At 61.5% G+C, this 27,819-nt stretch overlaps 1 protein-coding gene across 1 annotated transcript; it reads right to left on the bottom strand.

Annotated features, from left to right (window-relative positions):
- Window positions 1–374: 374 nt before the first annotated feature.
- On the bottom strand, window positions 375–26,920 carry GPC1 (glypican 1). Its single transcript, XM_036319416.1, has 9 exons — window positions 26,479–26,920; window positions 6,780–6,938; window positions 5,368–5,759; window positions 4,469–4,634; window positions 3,781–3,911; window positions 3,574–3,693; window positions 3,346–3,479; window positions 2,806–2,981; window positions 375–2,465 (listed from the first exon to the last, which is right to left on the bottom strand). The coding sequence occupies exons 1-9, from the start codon at window positions 26,642–26,644 to the stop codon at window positions 2,230–2,232; spliced, it is 1,680 nt and encodes a 559-aa protein (XP_036175309.1). The 5' UTR covers window positions 26,645–26,920; the 3' UTR covers window positions 375–2,229.
- Window positions 26,921–27,819: the final 899 nt, after the last annotated feature.

The raw sequence follows: 27,819 nt of genomic DNA, 5'->3' as shown, positions 1-27,819 counted from the left end.
GCTGGACGGCACCTTCAGGACATGCCACCAGCCCTGGCCTCAGGACCACACTGGTCCCCCTCCCTCCAGCTTCCTGGGCATCTCCAAGGATCCTTGGCAGGAGCTGGAACTTCTCGGGCACGTGCGAGGGTGTGTGTGTCCAGAGCAGCGGAGGTGTGGACGGCAGAGGGGCCTGGGCCTTTTCCTCTGCAGGGCACCAAGTCCTCCTGGAGGGGGATGAGGACACGCAGACCCTGCACTCTGCAGCCTCCAGGCCACAGTGCTGGGTACAATCGCTTCCCCTCCCAACAGGCCCTGAGGCCCACCATGCTGTGCACAGCCCGTGGGGACACGCTTGCTGCTGGGCTGTGCAGGGAGGGATCACAGCAGCCACACAAGGTCTCCAGCCTTTTATTCATACAAGGACACAGGAACATATGTCACCAGCTGACACCACACGGCAGGACACAGCAGGCCTGGCAACTGCCTGGCCAGTTCTTCCAGAGACCCATGTGAGGTGAGGACAGCACAGGCCCCATTGGGCCATCCCATGCAGCACAAGGGCACCATCCTGGCACACCACAGTCACTGTCCAAATCCTGAGTCCGGCTGGCCCTCGCCCACAGGGAAGGAAGCCCTGGGCCCAGTCCTCACCCCAACACTTCAGGGTTAGCATGGGGTGAACGTGCCTATGGGACTGGGCTACCTGGTGGAGCTCGGCTGGAGGCCTGGACCTAACACACCGAGAACGGTGCCAGGGGCCCTGACCAGCAGCCAGGGGCCTCCCCAAGGCCTCAAGGGAAAGCAAAGCGGTGCTAAGCAGCCTGCTCGGGACGCTGGCACTGGCTAGGGTGGCTGTCCCTGCCCATGCTGGCTCCACCTCCCCCAGACCCTCCAGGCCCACCTTTTCCTTGCCTGAGCCCCTCTCAGGCAGGGTGCCAGCCCTCTCCCCAGAGCCAGCAGCAGCTGCGGCTGAGGAAGGAGGGCCCCCAGGCCTGTATGAACAGGGTGTACACCCAGATCCTGGGCCCTCAGGAGGTCATACTTCAAAAGCTATTTGGGAGGAGCTGAGAAAGCTCCCAGTGAACATGGGTGAGAAACATCTGTACATATCTGCACATCTGGAAAAGCCCTTAACTGTCAAAGCTCCCCCAGGCTCCCTGCAGCTGGCAGGGTCGAAGGAGGGACCTAGGCGTCCCTCTGACCTGCAGTGCCAGGGCTCACTGGCCCTGAGCTGAAGTTTCACCTGCCACTCAGCATCCCTGTGGCCAGGTGATGGCCATGGGTTGCCTCCAGCCCTGGCCTATGTTACCCTGAGCTGGCCCCTGGCCTTGGCCCTGGGTGGGGACAGGAGGGAGGATAGTGGCCAGGTTACTCCTCCCACATCTTAAAGTCCTTATGCAGGCTGTGGACCCAGCCCATGTGTGAAGGGGAGGCTCACCTTTGCGGAGGGCCCCAGCTTGCTCTTCTGGGATGGCCAGGAGCAGCAAGCTCACCCACAGACAACTGAGAGCAGAGCCCAGGATGCATGGCTGTGCCAGCTGCTGCTCATGGCACATCTGAGGCCCCTGAAGCTGGTCTTCGGCAAGGAGGTCTGCAGGGACCAGCAGCACCTCGCCAGACAGGCTCACCTGACTCAGGGTTCTGGGGGGCCTATGGCATCACGGGTGGAGGCCTGGCTGCATATGAGGGGCTCATGCATAATCTCAAAGGCCCTCAAGGTCTCAGGTGGTGGAAGCCCTGACGCCCTCTTGGGGATTCTTGGGGCACTGAGGGGTGGGTCCCACTTTCTGACATCTGGAACCCCTAGTTGTCATGGAAGGAGGCAGAAGAGGAAGGCACAGGCTCAGGGTGCCTCCCCACAGGCCCTGGCACTGGTCGGTGATGGTGCAGGGAGCTGGGGAGAGGCTTGTGGGCAGACTGGGGCCCAGGAGGGAGGGCCCCCAGGTCTGGGTGAGCAGGGGCAAGCTCAGATCCTGGGCCCATGGAAGGTCCCTGAAATACATGGCTTTTGGGGACATTGTTCCCAGCTGACCTGAGGGCCTCACACAAAATTAAGAGCCAGGGTGATGGCAAAGCCAGGCCTGTGGGGTCAGCGCCACTCACCCTGCCCCCAGTGCGTCAAGACAGCAGTCCCCCGCTGTCCCTCTCTGTCCTGCCCTGGGCCTCTACGACGAGGGGAATTAAATATTGTCTGTTCGTGTTTTGGCAAAGTCAGTCCTTGGCCTCAGTCCCAGGGGCTGGGAGCAGTTACCGCCACCGGGGCCTGGCCACTGAGAGAAGCAGGATGAGGAGGAGGACCAGGAGGGCCATGCAGGGCTGGGGGCAGCCTGTGGCTGAGGTCTTCTGGCCCTCCCGCTCCGACAGGCCGGGGAGGGCGTGGGTCAGGGTTGTCCGTGAGCTGGAGCTCTTCTTGTTGACCCTCCGGCCGCAGATGTCTTCGGGGCAGCCGTCCCCACTACCTGAGCTGCTGCTGCCATCGTCACCTGGGGAGGAAAGGAGGTTCGGGCAGGCCAACCTCGCCCTGGGGACCACAGGTGCAGTGTTCCTGCGTGTGGGCCTCCCATGCTAGGCGGCATCCTGCCCAGGGCAGCTTGCACTGCCTTGGTTTGCCAAGGCTGAATGGACATCCTGGCCAGGTCTCAAGTATGCCTGGAGACATGTAAGGGGTTGGGCAGCAGCAGTGCCCTCAGAGCCACTGGAGGCTCAGGGACTGGGAGGGTCCCTCCCCTGCACCCTTCTGCAGTGGGGTGGGGCTTCATGGCACCCCCATGGCCCTCAGCCCCCGGCATAGTCCCCACCCCCAGCCTGGTGCCTGGCCCTCACTGGCGTCCTGGAAGTCTGCGTCCTCGCCATTGTAGGCACTGCGCAGCCGGTTGGTCATGATCTTCAGCTGCATGATCTGCTGACGGATGGTCATGTCGGGCTTGGTGATGTCCACCTCCACCTCGGGGTTGTTGATCTGGTTGGCCAGGCCATCACCCATCACCTCAGGGAGGTACCTGGGGCCAGGAGGGCAGCCCTGGGTGACTGCCCAAGTCCCTGCAAAGCGGCACTACCCAAGCACTCCCCTCCTCCCGCCCAGGTGGTGGCACATCTGAGACCCCCTCCCAGTGGCCTTCAGGCACCAACAGAAGCCCATGAAGGCCCCACAGCAGTGGGGTGTGGGCATACTGCATGGTGTGTGGGGCGAGGAGTTGGCTTAGGAGAAGGATTTGGCCCTCGTCCCAGCTTTCTGTGTCTGCTGTGTGTCCCAGGTGAGGCATAGCCCTGTGCACCACACAGCACCTAGTGCCTCAGGCTAGACAATGGGCCCACTGAGAACTCACGGGAGGGACGACCTGTGGTCAGCCAGGTGGCACCTACCGGCCCTTGGCCATCCCGTTCCAGCAGCGGTCGTCACTGGAGGCACTCATGGCCATCTTCTCACTGCACAGTGTCCCTGGGAGGCTGATCCAGAAGTCCTGGGCATCGCGGAGCCGGGCTTTGGCCTCAGAGACCTGCAGGGCAACAGTCAGGCCACTGGGGGCCCTGGCCCAGCCTGCCCTCCCCTCCCCCATCCCCCAGGGCCTGGCCGGCTGAGGGGCCACTCACCAGCTTCTCCAACACGCCTGTAGGTGGCTTCTCCTGCAGTGCCAGCTTGCCCCGTGGCCGCTTCTCCTCAGACCCGGGGCTGTGAGGGTTCACCTTGGGGTTCCCGCAGCCCTGGATGACCTGGAGGGAGACCACAGGGGTCCTGGAGGGGCACAAGGCCATGTCTGGGACACCCCTCCCATGCTGACCACACCCTCCTGCCCGCACCTTGGCTGTGAGCGTGTCTCTGTTGTCCTGGAGGGCGTTGATGGCCTCCGCCAGCCACAAATGCACGCTGCCGATGACGTTCTCTGCGCCCGCGGGGCCCCAGAACTTGTCGGTGATGAGCACCATGGAGTCTGGCACAGGCGTGGGCACACACAGGCAGTTTGTATGTCTGCATGCTGCCCCACCTTATGTCAATGCATGCAAGCTCATACATGTTGACATGTACATACCGCACTGGCCTACCACACTTCAGTTCAGGTACATGTCAGCTCACACATATTTATATGGATGCATGCTGGCTCCATATGAGCATATATCAGTGCATGTGTGTCGGCATGTGCCCTTGTTCACCCACACCATGCTAGCACATGTGCACGTTAGCAGGTACCTATTGTCCCACTACATGTCAGCACATGTGCATGCCACTGACCCACATATCAGCAACATACATGTTAGCTCATGCATGTGTTAGCCCATTGTGTCAATACATGCTGGCATATGTGCATGTTGGGGCACTTGCCCAGTGGGGAAGGGCAGGAACTATGACTCCACAGGGCTCCCTCCCACGAAACTGCCTGTGTCACACTCCACCCAGGCATTCAGAAGGAATCCTTGTCCCTTGACCCCGAGGACCACCTGCCTCCCAGGGCCCTGGCCCCGTTGGCAGGTGGCGGCAGTGAGGGCTCACCCAGAAGGTTCCTCCACTCGGCGTCCAGGTCGGCCTGGTTGGCCAGGCAGCCCTTGAGTACGTTGCGGCAGTAGTCGGGGCAGGGCCGGGCGCCGGGGACCCCCAGGCAGTGTGCGCAGTACAGTAGCTTCATGATGGCCCGCGAGCACTCAGGGCCCAAGGGCACCTGGAGAGCCAAAGCAGCCTCAGCACCTTGTGGTGGGTGCCCAGCCCCCCAAGAAGTCCCAGGGTGGGGGCTCTGGATGGTAGTCAGGTGGCCTCAGTTCTGCTCCAACCACAGTGGGGCCTGGCCTGGCCCTTCTCGGGGGTCCTATCTCTTCCCAAGAGGGTGCTGGCCATGGGGGCACTCACCTCCCTGGCACACTGTGTCACTAGCCCTCCCAGGGAAGCCCTTCTGGAACACAAGTGCCATGCAGATGAGAGGACCAGAGTCAGGGCTGAGGGGTGGCGTGCTAAGGACCCCAGCTGCAGGGGGAAGTGGCTCACACCCAGGGCTGTGAGACTAATGCTCTCCCACACCTATTATCAGGTGGGTCTGACATGGGCTGCCCAATGGGGCAAGGCACCCGCTGGTCTGCATGGCCTCGGGCCCCAGCCTGCTCTGGCCTCAAGGCACATGTCGCTCTAGTCTCCTGTCCTCCTGACCCCTTCGGCTGGATCAGCATCAACCCTAGACCCTTCTTGCTGTCCTTCCCTGGCACCCAGCCCGGCCAAGGACTAGACAGTGGGTGGGTTGCCCAGAGTGGAGCTCACGTCTTCTGATGTGCTGTCGGAAGGTCCCTGGGCAGCAACCCAGGATCAGGAGGTGGCCCAGAGGCCCAGGGGGATGGGATTTGAAGCAGTGGGGCAGGGCTTGGGTCCCCGAGGGGCTTCTGAGAGCCCTAGGCAGCTGGGCGCACCTGGGCCACCTTCCGGACCACATCGCCAGCCACGCCCAGGCCCTGCACGAAGGAGCGTGTGGCTACGAAGGCGCGGGTGGCCCTCAGGCGCAGCTCTCGAGGGGCATCCCCAAAGGGCCGCAGGGGCTCGGCCTGCTTGCCCAGGCAGTCCAGGTAGTCGTCAGGCAGCAGCAGTTGAGGGTGCAGTTGCCTGAAGAGGCGCTCCAGCAGGCGGGCCCAGAACTCAGCCAGTGCATCCTCCAGGTGCAGGTTGGCCCCTCGGTAGTAGAGGCGCAGCTCCGTGTATAGGTCCCGAAAGGCCTTGGCGTTCTGTGTGTACAGCTCCCCGAAGGCGCTGGGGAAGGTGTCCTGCAGCGCCCGCTCCGAGTCGTTCAGCAGGTGCTGGAAGTGATCTGGGCACGGGGAGGCGGCCGTGAGGTCCCCACACACAGGGTTCCCCCGCCCCTGACACACACACAGGACAGACCCAGGAGTGCTGGGTTTTCCGTTCACGTCCCACCCGCCCCTCCCCAGGTGGCGGGGGAAGGCTTTCTCAGAGGCTCATCATCCGAGGCAAGGATAGTGTGGTCGACCCAACAGGAACAGGTGGGCCGTAACGAGCTGAGGCCAATTAAAGTTGGCCAGGACCAGCAGGCATGTGGAGATGACCTCGGGGTCCCTGGCTCCCTGGAGTCTATGAGGCCAGCTATTGTGGACAGGAGTCCAGGAGCTAAGATCCACAGGTCTTGGACGAAAGCCACTCGGGCCCCTAGATCTTTCTGCTCAGGCTTGCTGCCCCCTCACTCCAGCACTGCCCAGTGCCTTCTCCTTCCACAGAGATCTCAGTCCAGAGGCCACTTCCTGGGGACACCCCCTAGTGCTCCCACTTAGGCATCATCATGTTGTCTTGACATTCATTGGTTAGGGCCCTCGGTTCTCTGCCTGTGAGGGACTCGGAATGAATGAGGAACCTGCCAAGCTCTTTCTGCCACCACCCCAGGCAGGCCCAGCACTCTGCCCCAGCCCCCGCTGCCCAGGCCCAATCTTAACCCTCACACTGAGCTCCCTGCTTCCACGCCACCTGGTGGCAAGCACAAGGCTGGTCTCAGAAGGGCACCACCTATGAAAGGAGCCACCTCAAGGGCAGAGGAACTCCCTTCTGAGGGCCTGATGGAAAGGATGGTTCCACACCCCTGAACATGCATGCGCGCTGGGCTGTGTTCACCATGGTGGGTGCAGAGGCCTCAGACTCTTGGGCTCATAGGTCCCTGCATGCAGGTAGCCTTCTGCTACTGGGACCCCCAAATCCAAGACCCAACCCCAAAGTGCCACCCCATCCCCCCTCTGACTCCCCTTCACCAAGTGAGACCCCCCAGCTCCTCCAGGACACTGGTTCGGTGTCCTGCGGTCCCTAAGCCCTGGGTCCCACTCACCGTCGAAGCTGCGCAGCTGAGCTGCCAGTGTGGCCTGCAGGGTGCGGCTGCTGTCCAGGAGCGCCGTCTCCAGCTCAGCACGGCTGCGGTTGGCCAGGTTCTCCTCCATCTCGCTGGTGCAGCAGGTGTAGCCCTGGGGGCAGATCCGCAGGTGCTCACCTGCGGGGAGGGGGATGGGGGTACTGTGTGAGACACAGGAGGGGTGGGAGGCCAGGGGGCATGGACCCAGGGTGAGGCAGACGTGGGACCAGAACTGGCCTCAGCCTGGTGGGATCTCCTGGGCAGTGGGTGTGGATGGCAGGCCCCAGAGTGGGCACAGCTCAGGTGCTGGTGCCTGGGTGAAGGTAGATGGGGGCAGGGTGGGGCCTGAGTGGCCTGTGCAAACCCCAGACCTTCCTTTGCAGGCCCTCACCTATAGGCCCTCCTGGGAGAACCTGGTGGGTATGGGCACAAAGCAGGTGTGCCGAAGACTGAGCCCAGGGTACGATGTTGGTGTCATCCCCACCCTGCTGCCCCCATGCACTGAGGCGGGGGGCCATCCAGGGCTGGGAGCAGCTCAAGTCACCTCTGTACCCCAGCACAGAGTGGCCTGAGGTCCTGTGTGTGGGGGTGGGGATGGGCTGCCAGACTCAAAGCTCACTAGAGGAGGCTTTCCACCTGCCTCGTGTCCCTCGCCTGCCTGGGCCCAGGCTGAGGATGGGGAGTGAAAAGGGGATCCTGGAGGGGCAGGCAGAGCAGCCTCAGCCTCCTCCCCCAACACCACCTGGGGCTCAAGGTCCCACTGAACAGCAGGCCTGGGTGGACCCGCCCTACTATGGGGGTGCCTGGTGGCAGACAGTTCTGGGCTGCCAGAGGGACTGGCTCCAAAGGGTGCAGACTACCCAGGGCAGGACAGGGCTGGGGAACAAGTCTGCTGGAGGGCCTGATGTGAGTCATCCCCGTCGAGCAGGACTTGTACCCCCTTCAGTGTCTGTCCCCTCTCCTGCACCCTCAGCGACCCATCACCCCTGGTGCTGAAGGTTAGAATCGACTCCCTGGCAGTGCTGTTCACAGCAATGCCTGTCCAGGTTCCCTGGCCGGTCAAGGACAGGCTGAGTCAGCACAGCCTGGCAGGGAGGGCCAATCGAGGGAGAGGGAACACTGTGCCTTTAAAAATGTGCTAGTCCTAGTTTTATAACAACTATGGTTTTGAGGTGGGTGCTGGGATCCCATTTCACAGACCAGGAAACTGAGACTGGCAAATATTAGGTATCAGGACCAGGTGGCTCAGGCTGCAGGTCCTCACACCCACTGAGGCACCCCAAAGCCCCACTAGCCCCACCCCCTACTCATAGCCCCCTTCCCAGCCCATTTACTCCCACAGGACCTGGTGCCAACCTGGGCTGGGCTGGAGTGGAATGCAGGCAGGGTCTGACCTGGGCACAGGCTGGGTGGAGCAGGGGTCAGGGGTCCCCCTGTGCACAGCTCTGGGGTGGGGGCAGGGCTTCCAGGGTCCTGAGGTGGGGGCTCCCAGGTGACCTGAAGTCAGGACCTGGCCCAGGGCATGAGCTGGACAGAAGCCTGGGCAGGGGGAGAGGAAGAACCTGGAAGTGATCCCAGCAGGCCCATCTGAGGGGCTGTGGCCCCACCTTGGGTCAGTGCTGACAGACAGATGCAGCAGCAAGATCACTTGTGTGCCCACACCTTGGAGAACCCCAGGCCTGTGGGGGTGCAAAGTCAGAGGTCTGGAACCCGGCCCCCAGGGTGAATGAGGCTGTTCAGGTCTCCTGGGAGTCAGTTGGGGCAAGACATGAAGCCTGGCTCCCCAGGGCCTGGCAGAGAGGAGGTGCCCCATCCCTGTCCTCCTTCCATGGGGGGACAGGCACCTCCAGGCAGGGAGGGCTGGACATGAGCACATTCCCAGCTACCGCCCTTCCCTCTCAGCTGCTGTTGCTGACTGATGTGTGGACCAAGACCCTGGCCAGCAGGGGCAGGATACAGAGCCCAGGGCCCTCTCCCCAGGAGTCCCAGCCGGCAGAGCAGGGCAGATACCGAGCTGTCTCCCAGAGGGCAGAATGGGGCTGTGTGCACCCAATCAGGAGGAACCTGAACCCCTCACCCCATGCTGACCAGAGGACCCCATTCTGCCAGCCTCCCTAACAATAGGGACCAGGAGAGCACCCTTTGGCACCTGCTGCTCAGAACCATCAGTCTCCTGGTGGTGCTGGGGGTAGAGATGAGATGGGGGCATGCCCTGGGGGAGAGGGAAGAACAGTTGCCAGCCTGGGCTCAGCTGTGATGGGTACTCAGGCCAGGCTGGCTGGGTCCGGGAGCAGTGGGCTCTTTGGATGTAGTTCTTCGGACGGGTGGGCTGCAAAGGCATATGCACTCATAGGCCAGAGGGGCAGCAGCATCCTGGGCTGGCTGACCTCCCTCCAGAATCCTCCTGGTCCCCTGGTGGTCACCCACCCTTTCCTGAAACCCCACATTTATGTAGACAGCAGAGAGAGAGGCTGAGTCCACAAGAAGCGAGTACAAGACACCAGACACGGGAACTCCCTCAGGGAAGGCTCTGAGGGTCACTTGGCACTGTTAGCCCACCCACCGCTCACAGCCGTGAGCTGGCCCCATGGCCTTGCCTGGCCACCTCGCCCAGCCGCCAGTGACCGCGCTGTTCCGGCAGCCCCAGCACAGCCCCCGTCCCTCCCTCCCTCCTCGGACACACACGGGAGTGAAGACACGGAGCCAGAGCTCGGGCACCGGCCTGAGGCCCCCAGGCAGGCTGGGCCGAGGCGGTCCTCCCAGCCCGCTCAGGGCTGGCAGTCAAGGCACAGAGGCTTTGCTCTTCCCCTATGTCCAGCCCTGGCCCCTCTTGGCCTGAGTGTAGGTCATCCGTTGGCCCTGGACTTCAGGTTGGCAGAGGCAGGCTCTGCAGGGCACCCTCCTGCCATGCAAGCCTGCCCCTCCTGGTCAGAGCCAAGTAGTGCTGGGGGGTGGTCTGCCAGAAGGGATGAGCTCCCTGACCTTGGAGGTGTGCAAGGCAGACTGAGGGGTTCTCCACTTGCCATTCCAAACCTTTCTACTCCCAACACCTACGTCTTCTCTCAGCCCGATTCTTGGAGAAGGGTGAGGACCAGGTCAGGGGTCTGGTCCTGCTCCCCCCGCAATCCACTCTGAAGCTTCCAAGTCTACCTCTCTCGGCCACCCTGCTCCCCACAACTCGGCCTTTCCCTCCCCACTGATCCCTCCCGGGGCACTGAGGCTGCTCCCTGAGCTGGCCAGCGAGCCTCCTTCCTTTCTGCCAGCTCCCTTTGCTGGGTTCTTGACAGCTGGCTACATCCTTCCAGAACTCTCCCTTCCCTCAGTCTGTGGAACACTTCCTCCTCCCCCGATCCCAGGTTTTTTGGGGGGAGAGGAGAGGGCTGTTGTTTCAGGCCCCCAACTCCCAGACTGCCCATCCTGCTCCTCAGTTAAAATACCTGCAATGACTTCTCTGGCTGGGGTTCAGACTCCTGGGGCCACCCCCGACTCCGGCTTCTCCTTACCAACCCCCATCAGTCCGTAGGCATCACACCCTCCTGCCACCTGCTGACACAGCTCCCAGCCCTCCTGTCTTAGGGCACTGACAGCCTCTAAAAGGTGTCCCCATCCCCCAGGGGGATGATGGTGCCACACCAAGCCCATCTCTCCAGAAGCTTCCACGGCTCACTCGGGTGTGCAGACTACAGCTCAATCACCTTTAAAGCCACAGCCCAGATGCTCTGCAGCCACTGACCCAGCCACCGCGTCTCTAATTCAGGGCATCTCTGGTGTGGAAAAGCAGGCAGGGCTCCCCCCACCCCCTACTCAGTTCTGGGCCCTACAGCAGGCTTGGATGGCTGAATTCAGCCAGGGGTGCAGAAAGCTTCCCCAAGCAAGGGGCTTCTCTGGACAACTGCCCCATGCCCACTCCTGCTCCTGGACCCCACCCAGCTCCAGGAGCGGCGGATCCTCCTGGCATGTCCACCAGCCTGCTGGGCCAGGGCACTGGACAAAGGATGGAGGCTCCCTGGGCACTGCCCACCGCCCAGCTCCAGACCTTCTTTTCTTCTCTCTGCCACCCTCCCCCACCTCACCTTTGGCCCTGGCCAGTCCCCATGCCCCTCCATGAGGGTAGCCTCAGACCCACCTGGGAGAGGACATTTCTACCCTCCCTCTTACTAACACAGCAACTGTGGCAATAGCCCCTCCCCCTCAGCTCCCAGCACCCTTTCCTGCCCCTCATCCACCACTTCACCCACCACCCCAAACAAAGCCCCTCCACCATTTCAGCCAAATGACAGCGTCACCAAGGAGCCCCTCTGCCACCGATGCGGAGCCTCCATCACACACTGGGACTGTCGGACGCATCTGCGCTGGGTAGGAGGGGTCCGCCCCCCAAGCCCATGAGGGGCTCCTGCTGCCGCAGGGCGGAGGGCGACAAGCGCGAGACTGGCCCTGGCTGCGTTGCAGGTAGCCTAACAAAGGCCGGGCGGCCCTGGGCTGACCCTGGTCGCCAGCGCATGGGGGTTCCAGGCGCCCTGATGCCGGTCACTGGCCGCAGGCCGGGTACGGAGGACCTCACGCCTCGGAGCCGGAGAGGACGCGAGGGGGTCTAGAGATGCGGCTGTGCTCTTGGCGCAGGGAGAAGGGGGTGCTGGTGCAGTGGGCGAGGTGGCGCAAGGTGGAGGGCGTGCGGGGCTGCGGCAGGGAGGGGAGGGGGGACGCCGTAGGGGCTGCGGTAGGCAGGGGGAGGGGAGGAGAGCGAAGCGATTGGCAGGGAAGGGGCTTGCCGCAGTGGGTGCGGCAGGCATGGGGAGGGGGTGGCTGGAAAGGGGGCTCGAAGGGGCTGCAGCACTGGAAGGGAAGAAGGATGGGTTTGACAGAAGAGGAAGGGGGGCTTGATGCAGTAAGGGGGCTGCGGCAGGCTACTGGGGAGCAGGGGAAGGGGGTGAGAGGGGTGGCGGGACACTACGGGGATACTGGCGCAGAGGGCCATGGGGATGGGGTAAAGGTGGGTTACTGATGGAGAGAATGGTTGGTGATGGGGTGCAGGGAGGATGGAGAGATCCAAGGGGTGTGGAGAGGGGCGAGGGGGCTCATGATGGGGACAAGGGTGGAGAAAGGACGGGGACACAGAGGAGGGCCAAGATGAGCGGTGGCAGGGTGAGGGTGTGGTAGCATGGGCTGCGGTGGGGCTGAGGAGGTGGTGATGGGGCCAGAGTGCTGGAGATGAGGATGGCGAGGAGGGAGTGACGGCGGTGGTGGCGCGCCTGGGGATGGGGATGCACTGGAACGCGGAGATGGAAATGGCTATGTGGTGGATGGTAGGCTGGGGCCCCGGCGGGGTCCCCCAGCTTGGATCCCAGCTCCGTGGATGCCACCCAAGCCTTAGTCCTAAAATCCTTCCGGCGGCGGTGGTGGCTGCGGCTCCAACGGCGGCGGCGGTGATGTTCCGGGGGAAACGCGCGCGACTCCGGGTGCGGGTAGATGGGGGTCTAGAGGTCCGGCGGGAAAGGCAGAGGCGCAGGACCCGGCTTGGAGGAGAGAAGCCGGAGCAGGCCAGGGCAGGAGGACGAGGGATCAGGACTATGCGACCACCGCCAGGGCAGCACCGCAGCCGCACTAGCGCGCGCGGCGAGGGCGGCTCCCCGCGGGGACGCGCCTCCTCCCGCAGCCCCGCCCGCTGCGTTCTCGCCACCAGCCTGCCCCGCGCCCCCTCCTGCCGCCTGCTTGGCAGCAGCCCACAACCACTCGCTTCCCTCAGCCCTGAGACTACCAGGTGCCCACTGGGGCAAGCAGCAGAGCCCCTCCTGGGTGCTGCTTCCCATCTGGCTGGAGGACAGGCCCCTCCCCTCTGTCCCCCTCTGAAACAGCTTGCACGGGGTGCCCTGTGCTCAAAGGACCCAGGGTCCATTCAGGGATGCTGATGAGGCTGGGGGGTGGGTGATGTCAAGTTTCTCTCCTGGATGGAGAGTGGTATCTGACCACCTGGGAGTCCCCTCTCCCATTGACAAGGACCAGATCCCCTCTGCTGTCTGGGTACTCAAAGGCCACCGCCAGTCTCTCACTTCCATGACCTAAGCCTCCATCCCGAGGTCCTGGATCTGCTTCCCTCAGGAAATACTAAACCCCACTTGACCACAGTCTCCCCTGGCTCAGCCCCCACCTCCTAGGCCACCCTCCCACACCTGGGCCCCTCCCTGGACCTCATGATGGCTCCCATCAATACCCTCCACTCCCTGTAGCCCCAGCCCTGCCCTTGCCTTCACTGTACCTGACAGCCCCACTGGAGAAAACCTTCTGCTCACCGGCTGAGCCACCCCCCCGCAGTGCAGCGGCCCAGTGTGTGTACCCCCTCAGCCACATGCACATGCGGACACGGAGAGACTTGCTGGACAGGCCGCTCTTGAGCAAAGTGCCCTCGCCAAGGAAGGACACAACACCTAAGGCCCTGGAAGAAGGGTTTTGCCAGGTAGCTCATGTGCTCTGTGCTGCCTGGCTCCTCCTCAGGGGATACCAGGTGAGGTGTGGGCCCCAAGAAATGTGGGCCTGGTCACAGCTCTGGCTGAGAGGTGGGGCCCCCTCCCTTGCCTCTCCACAGCTGCTTCAGGGTTCATGAGCAGTGCTGTGGCCTCGGGATAAGTAAGGGACCAAGGGGACTCTGGGTTTGCAACGGCGGCACCCGTGACCCCAGGTCTTGGAGAGGGTCCTGGGCCTGAGATGCTCCCTAGAAGCCTTGCCCCAGGCCAAGCTCAGCCCTGCCCAAGCTGTGCTTGTGGGGGGCACCTGTCTGGAACAGGTCTACACGCTTACCCCTCACAGCTCTCCCATCTAGCTTCCCCTCCCCCCACTGCTAGGGCCTGGGGGCAGCTGAGGAGGCCCAGGGAGGGACTGGTGCTGCCCCTCTGCCTTGTCCAAAGGGGACATCCTTTTACTAGCAGTGGGGGATGCTGCAGCTCGGATCCCCTCAGCCACGTTCCCCACAAAGACGCAGTGCAGGCCCATCCATCCACCCTGAGAACGCCAAGCAGGCAGAGCTGGTGCCGACTCTCAGCTGGGCCAGAACACAAAGAAGAGCCTCCGGTGCCACCAAGGGAGCCCCTAGGGCAGGCCTCCAGCCAGGCATGCCAGCCCCAGAGCAGTCACCCCCACTTGCTGCTTCGGCTAACACCTCCATCTCACACGCCCTTCCCCCTTGCCCCGTCCTCTTTCAAGGCCCAGTCACTCTCCCCTCCTCCAGGAAGCCTTCCCAGGACCCTCTGGCACAAAGCACCTGCCCTCCCTTGCAGCCCTCCCTGAGTCCTGACAGGAGGCACTGCTCTGCCTGCTGTGGAGACTCCCCTTCCCTCCTCTGGACTCTGCCCAGCACCCAGGCCAGAGCTGATGCAGCATAAATAAACATGTATAAAGAAACTATACAGAATTTTTGCCCAGTGCTGGCATTTAAGGGAAACAACATAACATTTTCATGGCCCCAAAACGCAGTCTTAGACTTCTCCCCAGAAACTGGCACCTCCCTGACCTGTGACCCCTCCCCAGAGGCAGCATGACAACCAGCAGTGAGGTTGTGAAGGAACCTACAGGGTAAGTTCCCACCCCATGAGGCGTCTCTTCCTGTCACAGAGGCCTGGCCGAGGTCCTACCCCTGCAGAGATGGAGGGCTCCCTATGTGCTATGTGAGGGTCTCAGCCATCTCCAGGTTTCCGAATCATTTAATCTTCAGTGATTCCTCTTTCCTCTTCTAACATAACAGAGCCAGCCAAGGCAGCTAAAGTGGCATGGGATGTCACTCAGCTTGGAGTGGACGGGGACAGGGCCCAGCACAGCTGAACAATCCTGGCCTCCCACCTTGTCCTTGGATTCCAGTCCCAGGGGAATTCCTGAGCAGGCAGGCAGACACCTCCGCTAAGCAAGCTGCAGATGCCTCCTGGAGAGGCGGGCTCTTGGCAGAAGGGCTCCTGCCACTGACTCAGCATGGCCACCCAGGCAGCAGGCCCTCTCTAGCACGCACCCAGCTCTCAGGTGTATGGATGCCCAGCGGGGAGCCCAGCCCTGCAGGCAAGACTGGGGGGGGGGGGCACTACAGGTACAGGACAGGACACGGTTAGATGGCAATTTCAGAAAAATGATGCATTATCTTTTAGTGTAAAAGGAATTGGCCCAAAAGAATGGAAAGCAGGGACTTCAACAGAACCTCGTACACCCCTGTTCATAATAGCATTATTCACAAGAACCAAATGTGGAAATGGGCGTCCACTGATGGATGCGTGATAAACAAAATGCAACTTGTCCACACAACAGGAATTATTCAACAAGAACGGAAGCACTGACAAACGCTACGGCCCGATAGACTCCGAAACACCGTGCCCATCAGAAGGAATGACGCACACTGTGAATTCTGCTTGTGTGAGGGTGGGCGCCAGGGGCTGGGGGAAGAGAGGGGAGTGGGTGTTTAATGGGGACAGTGTCCTTTGGGGTAGATGGGAAAGCTCTGGGATGTGGTGGTGATGGCTGCACGATGTGAATATGCTTACTGCCAATCAACTGTGTACCTAGAAATGGTTAAGAGGGTAAATTTTGCCGAAACCGGTTTGGCTCAGTCGATAGAGCGTCGGCCTGCGGACTGAAAGGTCCCAGGTTCGATTCCGGTCAGGGGCATGTACCTGGGTTGCGGGCACATCCCCAGTAGGAGGTGTGCAGGAGGCAGCTGATCGATGTTTCTCTCTCATCGATGTTTCTGACTCTCTGTCTCTCTCTCTTCCTCTCTGTAAAGAATCAATAAAATATATTAAAAAAAAAAAAAAGAGGGTAAATTTTGTTACGTATATTTTACCACCAAAAAAGCAAACAACCTCACTCCAAATATTTGGGGTATACTTATACTAAATATGAGAGCATACTTATGCTAAAATTTTATTTGCTGTGTATTTGAAATTAATTTCAGGACATATACCCCAGAATTATTCAGTCTGTCTGGAAATGCCAATTTAACTGTAATCTGTGGTCTTATCTGCTAAATCTGACAGCCTGAGGTAGAGTATGGGGAGAACCCTGACTGAAGTCACAAAGGCCTCCATCGTCACTTGTGGGCACACACATGAGCACCCATCCCATGGAGTCACCCTGCTTGCCCGGCTCCCTAGAGGTGGGACCTGTTGTGAGTCCTGGGGGCAGGTAGGAATGTGAAGACCGTCTCATTCCCTGACTTCTCTAGCTCATCTCCTTGGGATGGTCAAGCTGGAGCACCATCTACTGGGCTAAGTCTCTAAGGATTCAGAGATCTGCTGCCCTGGGTACCATGTCTTGGCCCCCACCCTGCCCAGCCACTCCCAGCAGGCAGAGTGGCACCGGGACCCCATACAGACAGCCCGGGGGCCGTCAGACCTACAGCAGATAGCTGAAGCGATGGAGCCAGCCCCATACCCAGAGAAGCCAGAGGGACAATGACCAGGCCCATATGACTCCTCTGAATCAGGTTGCCAGACCCCCAGGCTCGACCACATGTGGGGTCCCCCTGACACTGTCTCCTGTCCCCCTCTCACCTCTCCATAGGCCCTGCAACATCTTCTGGGGCCTCTGTCTAAGGCTCCCGTCTAAAACCCAGTGCCATTCTCCAAATCTGCCCGAGAGCCCCTCCTGACTGGTGGCAGGGCTCTGTGCTGGGGGGAGTACTCCCTCACTGTGGGCCACCCCTCCAGGAGGGGCCTTGGCCAATCCTTCCCAAAATTCCTAACTTCCCAGGGCCAGGGCCAGCCAAGCAGGAACAGAGATACCACGGATGGCCACACCCTGGAAGCATTACTGGGTACCCAAGGGCAGTCCTCCCCTCCAGCCTGGACCTCCCTCCAGTCCTCACACCCACAGTATGGCTCCTCAGCTCTGCCAGGTGCAGGCTGGCCCCTCCCCACCAGCAGGCACCCTTCCCCACAGCCGCCTCTGGAAGAGAAAGCGGGCTGTCTCTCCGACAGCTGCTCCCAACTCCACGCCGCTCTGGGTAGCATGCATTCTGAGCTGGCACGGCGAGGAGCAGCCCACTCCAGGAGGCAGGTGCGGCTACCTACCCCAATTCACAGAAAAGGACATCGAGGCAAGAGCAGTTCAGCAATCAGCTCAAGGTCACACAGCCAGTGAGTGTCGTGGGAGCGCCTTAACTCCACAGGCTGGCTGGGTGCAGCAGGGCAGATTGGGGCTTCCTCTGGGGATCCACCTCTTTTCTAAGATGACTGCCAGTGAGAATGACTGGCCCTGGGCCAGGGGCATGGCCTGCCAGGTAGCCCAGCAGGTGGCCTCCCTCAGAGCTCCTCCCTCCCTCCCTTTGGCTCTGATGCTACCTCCTCAGAGCAGCCCTCCAGCCTTCCCTACATTTTAGTTTTGTTAATTCTCACCCAAGGATATTTTTTCCATTTTTTTTTTTTTTTTTTTTTTTTTAGAGAGAGAGTGGAAATGAGGGAGACACACAGAGAGAAATATTGATTGTGAGAGGGACACATAGATTGGTTGCCTCCTGCATGCACTCTGACCGGGCCCGGGGGAGGGTTGGTGGGGGCAGGGGGATTGAGCCTGCAACCAAGGTATGTGCCCTTGACTGGAATTGAACCCGTGACCCTTCAGTCCATGGGCTGATGCTCTAGCCACTGAGCAAACTGGCTAGGGCCTTCCCTACTTTTCTGTGCATGTCAAGTGCTCACCAAGGACAGGGCAAGGCCACAGCTCGCCGCAAGAGCAGCTAAGCCATGCTTGGGGCCCAGCCCCCTTCCCAGGTGGGGACGGGTCTTAGCTCTACAGCCCGGCAGTGAAGGGGACAGAGAGTGTGATTGCAAACCCCCACGCACTTGTCTTAATTCATACATTATTTCTCTTCTAACAAATGTCACTGGTCATTGTAGTCAGCAAAGCCACAGCTTGTGAGATTTCTGATTCTTGCCTGATCCCTGTGCATTGTTTGTGGCTGCATTTCAGCACAAAGAACAGCACCTGGCACACAGTAGGAGCTCTAGGAATACCTACTGAGGGATTCAGAGACAGGACCTTTCCTCATCCCCATCACTCTACCTGCAGGCCAGGCTCCCACTTGGCCCCAAATGCCTGGAGACCCTTTCTACTTCTGTCCTGGTCCCAGGGTCCTTGGGTGCAGACACCGGGGCTCCACCAGCTACTCCTGGGCCCACGCCTGCAGGCCCCTTCTCGGAATACTGTGATGGAAGTGACACATTATGCAGAGGGTCACGAAAGAAGCCAGGAGCAGTGTGGCAGTTATCAGGTACCTTCATAAATGTGACCTGGGCCACAGAGCTTTCCTGTAGCAGGTCTCCCACTGATTAGAATCTCAGAGCTGTGGCAAGTGTAAGTGGTATTTTGAGCCATCTGTTACAAAGCTGAAGGGACAGGGAAGTCTCCGCGGTTCCTATTGGTGACCAAGTCCCAGACACCGAAATGCCACTGTGCCTTGTTAATAGTAACAGGATATGTAGCTTTCAGTTAGATGTTAGAAAAAAAAAATGGAGATATAATATATCCATTTGGGTGTTAGGTCACTCCAAGGGAAGATGTCAAGACACCTGGAATGTCCTGTGTGTAGCCCCCACCAGGCCCAGGAAAGGGACCAGGGATGTGTGGCTGAATTTTTAAGAGTCTTGTCCCTTTAAAATACCTCTGTTGGTCCAGTGTGTCCCACACTCCATGACAACTGGAAACGCCAGTGAGCGCCTGAGCCAACGCTCGCAGCGGGTGGCATCATCTTTCTCCCCAGAGCCTGGCAGTGGTCACAGGAGGGTGGGGTGTGCACTCAGGGCCCGAAAGGCTTGAGGGTGTACTCGGACAGCACATATGGCTCACCATAGGGGCCCTGATGGCTACAGGTGGCCCTAGGCATTGAGGATATGTTTAGACACAGGATGGACCTGGATGGCCACCCACAGGCCCTGACAGAGGTCCTCCATGTTGAGGATGTTGTCTGAGGGTGTGCACAGGCCACACACCTCCACAGATTTAGGCATTGATTGATGATGAGCCCAGAACATGTGGCCCCAAGGTAGACTCGGGGCCACTGTCACCTCCAGGTGGACCTGCCAGGGCCTTGCTGCCCACCTCGGAGGGAGACATGCTGGTCTGCAGCCCAATCCAGGGCCATCCAGCCAAGTGTAGAAGAGGCTTAGGACACAGACAGTGCCTGCTGGGCCCTGCACTGCTGGGTTTGGGAGGGCTTAGCAGCCCAACTGAGTTTCTCACTAGACTCATCTTCCGGGAGGGAGGGACCATGGCTTCTCATCTGTGTGTCCCACAGAGGTGAGCAGAGGGTGAGCACATAGTGGGTGGATGGGTGGGTAAGTAGGTGGATAGATGGATGGATGGGTGGATGAATGGATAGGTGGATGGATAGATGAGCGTCCTATACCTACCAACCTGGCCAGCCCTCCCTCTGCACTCAGGACCACATATCCAACCCCTTCAGGACAGCTCATGTGGATGCCCCCCAGTCTCGAAACAAGGCAGGCGTGCATGGCCTTGCCTCCACCCACTCCTCCCTCTCAGTGCTGGCACCATCACCTGGTGCCCACACCAGACACTTGGGGCAAACCTGGGTCAGGGCAAGAGTGACTCACTCAGCACGGAGGTGGCAGGGCCTGGCTTGGGGCAGTGCGGTAATGAGGGAGAAGCCACTTGCTTGATGGGTAGGCTCTGAGCCCTGGGGACCTCCTTCTGGGACTCAGTTTCTCCATCTGCACACTAAGTAGTTAGACCAGATGGTACTCAGTGTGCCCTACTGACACCCCCAATCCTGCTCACTCTGGGAGTCTGGGAGGAACCTGCAGGCAAGGGGCCATAGGAGGTCAGGGCTTGGCTGAAAGAGGCAGGGTCTGGGACTGAGGCTTTGGCCAGCTCTAGGGTAGCCCTGGCAGGTAGGAAAGAGGAGAGGGGATGAAGGGGCCCAGAGCTGGGGCTCCTGAAGGACCTCCCCTTACCGGTCCCAGACCCTGCTATGGCTGCCCTGTCCACTGGCTGGGCCCTGGGCCTCGCCTGCACCCAGATCCCTGTCTCGAGATATGGCTGGGGAGTCTTCACCTAGCACCAGCCACGCAGCACTGCTTGCTGGTATTCTGTCTGCCTCCTGGCCTCCACCTGGGTCCTCAGGCCAGTCTGCAAACAGCCTGGTTCCCTCCTCTGTTGGTCATGTGTCTTCTGAGACATAGCAGGGGTATCGGGCAGGGCCCCGGGCCTCTTGGGGACTTAGGTCAGAGCAGGTGGTGAGGGAATAAGATTGATGGAGCCCCCCGGGGCTGCCCTGTCACCCAGCCAAGCCTCCAGAACCCAGGGAGCATTTAGCACAAATGAGCAGCGAGCTTCCCCATGCTACTGGGTGCCTCCCTCCTCTCCCTCTCCACATCACGTCCCGCCTCCAGGCCCCTCAACCCCCTGCCTGCCTGAAGTCCACCTGGGGCTCAATACCTGTTCTGCACACCGTGTCCCCTGCTTGGAGGCCCTTCTGCTTGCAGGTGAAGACCCTGAGCCTGTCCAAGGCACAACGGAGCCACCGGCGCCGATCCCAGCCAGGGGCCACCTGATCCCCACAAGGGTCCTAAGGCTGGCCCCGCATTGCCCACCCTGGTTCCCGGACAGGCCACAAGAATGTGGGTTGGGCCAACAGTTACCAGCCTCTGAACACCAGAGTGAGCGCCACCTCACCCCCACACACTTTGACAAGAATGGAAAAGCTGAGACCCACAGGGGCAGGGGGTAGCCAAGGACTAAGTGGCAGCACAAAAGCCTGAAGCTGAGGCCACCCAGGCCAGGGCTGTGCCCAGAAGCCTTCGGGGGGCCAGGGGATGCTCTGACCACCATGCTGTCTGACGCCAGGACTGAGCCCCTGGCAGACTCGGGAGGCATGGCGCTGTCTTCAGGGGCCACCGTCATTAAGTTCTCAGTGGCCACACTCTCCACCCACCACCCACAGGAAGTGTGCTCCCCACCCACAGGAAGTGTGCATTAGGGTCATGGCCCCCAGGACCTCAGAAGGTGACCTCACTTGAATATGGGGTCCTTGCAGATGGAACAAGTTAAGGTCAGGTCATACAGGAATTGAGTGGGCCCCTTCGGTAGGATTGGTGTCCTTATTTTCACAAAGAGAGGTCTGAAGGCAGACACAAGGTGAACACCATGTGAAGGTGAAGCCAAGGAAGGAACGCCAAGACGACGGCAGCCTCCGGAAGCTGGGGAGGCCCGGCACCTTGATCTTGGACTCCCAGGCTATGAGCTGTGAGATAACACACTTGTGTTGTGTAAGCCGCCTGGTCTGTGGTGTCTATTCTGGCAGCCTGAGGAAGCTACCACACTCCCGACCCCTGGCACCGGGCCCAGGCCTGGCACAGGGAGGCACTCAGCATACCTACTCCCCAGACTTGGGGAGCACCCCAGGAGGTAGAGCCCGCAGGGTGCATGTGTTGGGGATGCCTGGGGAAGCTGGGAAACAGGGCCAAGTCCCAAGGGAGGAGGCATGAGGAGGACCCAGTTGGCGGAAGGAGGTGCATGTGCCAGGAAGGTGGGCCAGCCAGGAGCCGGCCGGAGATGATGCTGAGGCCATAGGCAGATGAGGGGAAGGGGTAAGGTTTGCCTGAACTCCCAGAAGCTCCCAGACCCACCTAGGATTCCAGAATTCCTGCCTGGAGAGACTAGGTGTGAGCCCCTCACACCCTGAGTTCCCCTGCGTCCCATTCCCTGACGGGGCTGGAGGCCTGGGCCCTGACTCTGGAGCCTAGCGTCCACTGTGTGGGAAAACAGGCCAGCCTGCATCTCACTCCTGGCTGCCATGTGCTCCCACCTGGGAAGGGGGAGAGGCCTGGAGAAGGGAGGGTGAAAGACTTCAGCATCCCCCCACTGCACCGCCCCCACCCCCAAGAGACGTCAGGCAGCTCAGGGCACCTGCTCAGGCCTGTTCCTAAACACACACAGGCAAGAAAGTCTGCCAGCTGGCATATGGATGAGGAGCCGGGAGCCGGGGTGGGTGGCCCTGGGCTGGCACCCTCACCCTCCTGAGGCTGTGGGCAGTGACCTGACCCCACAGGGCTATGTTGACAGTTAGACACGATTGGGGCTGGTACCTGGTGCTGGGCACAGAGGCATTACTTGGGCAGGGGTTGGGAGCAGGCAGCCGGCCAGATGCCTTCCAGGCTCTGATACGGGTCTCGAGTCTCAGTGTGAAATCCCGCTGAACCAAGTCGGGCCTGGGGGAGGAGGACCTGGCTTCCGGTAGAGATGTCGAACTTGTCACTACCTAGGCAGGTCTAGGACTGGGCAGGGCAGACACTGGTGCCAGGTGGTCTCGGCAAGCCCCTCTCCTGGCCTGTTTCTCTAGCCAGGGCCAGCCAGGCCAACCCTGTGCCCATGTGCGTGGGAGCCCAAGCAAAGGCGTGAGTACACCCACACACCCATTGCGCTCTCCTCCTGGCTCTGAAGCCCAGCCCACGTGTCCCCAGCCCCTCTCCAGGAGGCCTCCTTAGCCTGCGGCCTGCCAACCACAGGCTGGCACTGTTTCTAATTAGTGCAGCCAGTGTACCAACAAAATGACCACCGTCTCCTAGGCTTGCCTGCTCCTGCACAAGAAGTTTGTCCATGATTCCCGGGGGACTTGGCCCAGCCTGGTGCTGGGGACACATGGGGCTTCCCCTAGATGGCCAAGAGCACACAGCCAGGACATCCTTTCTGTAACCGGGTTACCTGACTCAGATCCCTGGTGCTCAGAAGCAGCCCTCCTTAGCAGGACTGGAGCAGCAGGTCCTAGGGCCACCGAAGAGCCAGCCTTCACTGGATGGGCACCCTGGGGCAGTGGGCGGAGGCATAGGATGGCAAGGCCCAGCTATGTGTCAGGCTGGGTGGGGGCAGGTCTGGGACAGGGAGGCCGGGTGGGGCTGGCGCTAGGAGGGGTCGCAGGGGAGAGTTTAGACTATTCTGACACAGTCTAACAACTCGGGGCCAACAAGAGAGTGGTCTGGCTGCAAGCCCCCATTTCAGGCCTCGGGGCTGGGACTGGGCAGCCATTGATGCCACAGGCCTTAGGTCAGCAGACTGGGCTCTGGACCTCAGAGCTCCACGTGGGCTGTGAAGGAAGTAATGTGGTTCCTCTGAGCTTCGGTTTCCTCATCTGTAAAGCAGGTGAGGCACTAAGACCCTCACCTGGTGCACTAACTAGACTCGATTCCTCGAGTCTGGATCACAGTGAGGGCTTGTCTCAAGGGCGACAGACACACTGTCACCGGGGGGTCTGGGTGACCTCTGCAGACTCCAGGGAGGAACAAGGTGGGGGATGTGGCCCGGGGTGCCCACGTAGTGCCCAGGCAGCATGTCCCCCCTCCCACAACCTTCAGGGATCGTTGAGACTATTACCATTGTCACATGTACAGAAATAGGCACAGAGAGCTGAGCGGGTGGGAGGACAGTGTGGCAGGGCCTGCATCTGAATCCAGGCCCAGGGGATGCCCCACCTCTCAGAGGAGCAGGTGCTGTGTCCAGCACAGAGGCTCCAGCAAGGGGCCCAGGCCATTGCATCACGCAGGTGGCCCTGTCAGATCCTGGCTCCCCTGCCCCCCCCCCCCCCCCGTACCCCTTCAAGCCCTGCCCCCATGCTGGGGATGATGAAACCTCAGCTCCTTGAATGGCGGGGAGAGAGAGAGCGAGGCAGAGCCAGAGGCACAGACCACCTTGAGGATCCACGCTAGGCACACAGTGGGCTTCTGCCTTCTGAAGAGGACGGGGGACACAGAACCTCTGGTTTGGGGATAGGCGGTGTCCCAGGTGGCCTGCAAGAGCTCCAGTGATCATGGCTGAGGGACAGACTCAGGGTTGGCTCTAGGAAGTGTGGGGAATGCCCAGGGCTTCCGAGTAGCCCTCCGCAGAACCTGTGCCCACCAGTCAGGTGGTCAGAGTGGACACAGAGAAGCAAAGGTTTCTGCTAAGGGGCCTGTTGATGCTCACCCCTACTGGCAGGCAGTCCCAACCCTGGGGCCAAGGAGCAGTGGCCAGGCCTCATCTGGCACTGAGAGTCCCCTGCCCCTGCTCCGCAGAGCCTGGCCCACAGCAGGACAGGCATGAGTCCCCAGTGAATGTTCAACCAGAACCTTCTTGACCCCAGGAGATGGACCAGGTTCTGTGGCTACAACAGGGGAGTATGCAGACCCGTGCTCCCTAACCCCAGGACCCCAGTGAAGGGGCAGAGAGACACACAACACATTGTGCCAAGCGTCGGGAGGCCAGGCAGGTGCTCAGGAAACATCTGGGGACCAGAGGCAAAACCTGCCAGTGTGCATTCGTGATTCAGCACCGCAGAGGGCTCCAGCCTGGCCCTGCTCACAGCCCTGGCTTCTGTGCAGCACTCCGGCCTGAGGGAGGGCCGCCTGGGCTGTGTGTCCCCCAGGCCTGCCTCCCACCTGTAAAATGGGCTGACAGCCATCTTCACCACCACTGGGACCAGCAGTCCCCAAACCCACACAATCTCCTCTTAGAGCCCACCACCAATTCTGCTCCCTTGGGCAGTGGCTGAGAGGCCACCCCAGACCCAAGGCTGCCCTCCCTCCCCTCCAACCACAGGGGGCACCGAGTCTCCACCCTGCGTGACCTGGGCCAGCTGAGTGGGTTGCCATGCTAGCGAAGTCTGGCTATTGCCCTGCAGGAGAGGGAACCTATGTATATAGCAGAGCTCCCCAAGAACAGCGTGCTGCCAAGGGGCCAGCAGAGGGCACCCGGTCCACGGAGGCCCGGCTGAGTCACAAGGAGCAGGAGGGGACAGGACTGGTGGCTGCTGCCTTGGGAGGTCACTGTTTCTTTCGTCCCACGTGGTGCTGGCTGGCACTCTCCTCGGTGCCTGGACCCTGTTGGGCACTCTGGAGTTGTAGAGCTCCTGGGGTGGGGGCGGGGGGGGGGCGATTTGGGGAGGGGGCTTAGCAAAGCAGCTCTCCTGATGGAGGAGCCAGGGGCACTGGTAGGGAGGTCATGGTCGCTGGCATTCCAGACCCAGAGGAGGGTGGTGCCTGAAACCTTGGCCTGGGCAATGCTTGGACAGCTGCTGGGTCACCGCACTCCCCCGGCTGGATGGACAGGGCCCCGCCTCCACCCATCACACCCACAGCAATGCACTTTGCTTATTCTCATCCTACTCACTGCATCCCCCAGCCCACGGAGGGACGATACCCAGCCCTCCACCCCCACCTCGGCCTCTCCAGTTTCCGAGTTCTCTCCTAGCCCTTGGCAGCCACCCAAACCTTGCCACTCTGTCTCTCGGCCTAACTAGGATGGAGGCCTGTGGATGTGAGCAAGTTTAGGATGGACCCCAAGGACACAATGGCTGAGTGGGAGTGGACATGTGGAGGAGGGCAGTGGAGAAGGCTTCTGTCCAAGATTTGGGGCTGGGTGGGTGCAGAGACCCTAGTGTCTGAGGAGGGGTCCAACAGGAAGGCCAGGGACATCCAGGCAAAAGTTCCCCTGTGTGTGTAGGAGGAGTGGTGGTGTGTGTGGGGGTGTGTGTGTGTGCCCGCGCGGGTGGGGTGGGGGTGTGTGGAGCATGAACCAAACTGTGTAGAGGGTCTGTGCTGGCTCCGGGTACTGGGGAGGGAGGCCCCTTTTGGGGAGGGGGGTCTCTCAAGGCAGCCTTCAGTGTGCCCACCCCTTCAGGGCCTGGCTATCCCCCTACCCCCCAGGTAAGGCAGGGCCACGGACCCACCCCTCATACTGATGCACTCCTCTCTCGTTCAGCATTCCTGTGGACGTGGCCGGTTCATGTCTCCCATCTCACTGTTTGAATATGGCCCTTACCTGCCTCGCCCACCCCAGTCTGTGAGGCACGCGGGGCAGTTTAATTTGAGGATGAAGTCTGGAGTCTGGGAGGTCCTTAGTACACTACTCCATCTCCCACCTTCACATGCATTGCCTCTGCAAAGCTCCTCAGAATCCAGCAGGGAGGGGATGGGCAGGGCTGTCTGGCAGCTGCGGGGCTGAGGCCACCTGGGAGGGTCCATGCTCTTACAAAGAAATGACATGGCCCCTGAGCGAGATCCAAAATGCTGACCACCTGCAGCTGGAATCCTTGGGCAGTGGTTCAGAGTGCTAGGCAGGCGGGCATGCCAGGTGGGCACAAGTTTCCGGGAAAGAATCTCTGGCAGGCAGATTCCTGCTCCCCAAGGCACAGATCCCCCACCCTACCGCCTTCAGGCAGCCTTTGCTGGGGACCCCGCGGGAATCCCCAGCCCACCTCGAGGCGCTCCCAGAGAGGCCCGCACAGTTGAGTGGGAGTTCCTAGCCTCAGGCCACCTTCAACTTCGCCCCTACAGCCCACTCCAGTCCCGCCGCCGGCTGGGCCGAGCCGGTGGCCGAAGACGCCCCGCTGGAGCCCTGGCCGAACAGGGGGGCACCGTGCCGGGGGCGCCCGGCCACAGCCCTGCGAGGACAACTCCACGGGAAGGAGCTGGAGAGCCTGTTTGGTGCTGGTGGCGACAGAGCGGAGCGCTGGAGACGGGACTGAGAGAGGGGGCAGGGGCTCGGAGGCGAGGGCCCAAGGGGATGCGGGTGAGGGAGGCACAGGGGGCTCCTCGGAACTCGGCGGCCGGGCGCAGGCGGCGGGATTCGGGCACCCGGGGCGAGTGGCCGCGCACGGCCAACGTGGGTAAGCAAGGAAACCCGGACGCGCCGGGGTCCAGGGCCCGCAGCCCTCACTCACCCGAGATCTCCGCCTGGGGCACATCGCTCAAGCTGAAGCCCTTGGCGCCGTAGATCTGGCGGACTTCGCTGCAGCTTCGGCTCTTGCTGGCAGGGTCCCCGCGGGCGCAGGAGGCCAGCGCAGCGGCCGCGCACAGCAGCCACCAGCCTCCGGCCCGGAGCTCCATGGCGGGGCCGCGGCGACCCCAGTCGCCTGCCGCGCCTCTCTTGGATCCGGTGGGGCCCGCGCAGCCCCGGCCCGCGAAGGGCAGAGCCAAGGTCCCGGCACGCGGCTCGCGGTCGCAGACGGCGGCGGAGACAACAAAAGCCGGAGGCGGCGCAGGGCGCGCGGGGCTCGAGGACCGGCTGCTGGGTCGGGCCGCCCAGAGCGCAGCGGGCGAGCGCGCAGTCCCGGCTCGGCGCCTCCCCCGGCCCGGCCCGGCCCGGCCCCTCGGCGGCCAGGGAGCGAGGAGGGGAGGGGAATACAAGGGAGGGGCGCTCAGGGTGGGAGGGGGAGCCCGGGGGTGGGGCGGGGCGCGGGGTGCAACCAGGGCCACTCGGCGCTCCTCCCCTCCTTGAGGACTTGGGGGCCCTGTAGCTCCAGTGAATCTGTCCACTGCGTGAGGGAGGCGGGGACAGCGGGGGAGCGCGCGGGCCGTGTCCGTGGTTCCCCCGAGAGCGGGCCCCCCACGCCCAGCGTCCAGCACCCCGGGCAGCAGCACCACCTGTGGGGGCGGGGCGGGGCGGGGCGGGGGCGCTGAGGCAGGGCTTCCCCCGCCGGACGTGACATCACGCCTTCCACGCGCCTATCAGGGGCCTCCCCGCCCCCAGCCGAATTCAGCATCCCTCCAATCCTCCCAGTTCCCGGCTCCTGTCCTGCTGTCCTGCACTCTGGCAGCGCGCCCTCTGTCCGCTCCCGCACGACCGGGTCCTCTCTACCCGCCGCTCACACCTCCGTCCGCAGCCTCCCTCCCCATCTGCACCCCTTTACCACCCTCGCCCCTACACCCTGCTCAGCTCCAGTCACACCTGGTGTTTTTTGGGAGATGGGGGGCGGGGGCTCTGCGCGGGGAAACTAGCCGAAAGATTCCACCCCAACCCTTTCCTTGCTCTCTAGAGAGGCACGAGCCGAGCCACTTACTTGGAGGTTTTCAGCCTGTTTTTGGTCCCCTCCACTTGATTCTTTGGATGCTCGAGAAACAAAAGGGTGCTGTCTATTGACCTGGGCTTCTGGGCGGTGGCTGGTGACCTCTTGGTCCACGGGGCGAAGTTGGGTCAACAACAGGTCAGATTGCTGGGTAATGAGAGCCAGAGTGAAGCGGAGCTCTGAGGGCAGGAAAGCGAGGCCGGAGGCCGGTAGCTG

This window comes from Myotis myotis, unplaced genomic scaffold, assembly GCF_014108235.1.
Source record: "Myotis myotis isolate mMyoMyo1 unplaced genomic scaffold, mMyoMyo1.p scaffold_m19_p_8, whole genome shotgun sequence".
NCBI classification, from domain to species: domain Eukaryota; kingdom Metazoa; phylum Chordata; class Mammalia; order Chiroptera; family Vespertilionidae; genus Myotis; species Myotis myotis.
The sequence above is the reverse complement of the archived record's forward strand: the minus strand, read 5'-3'. Positions and strand labels throughout refer to the sequence as shown.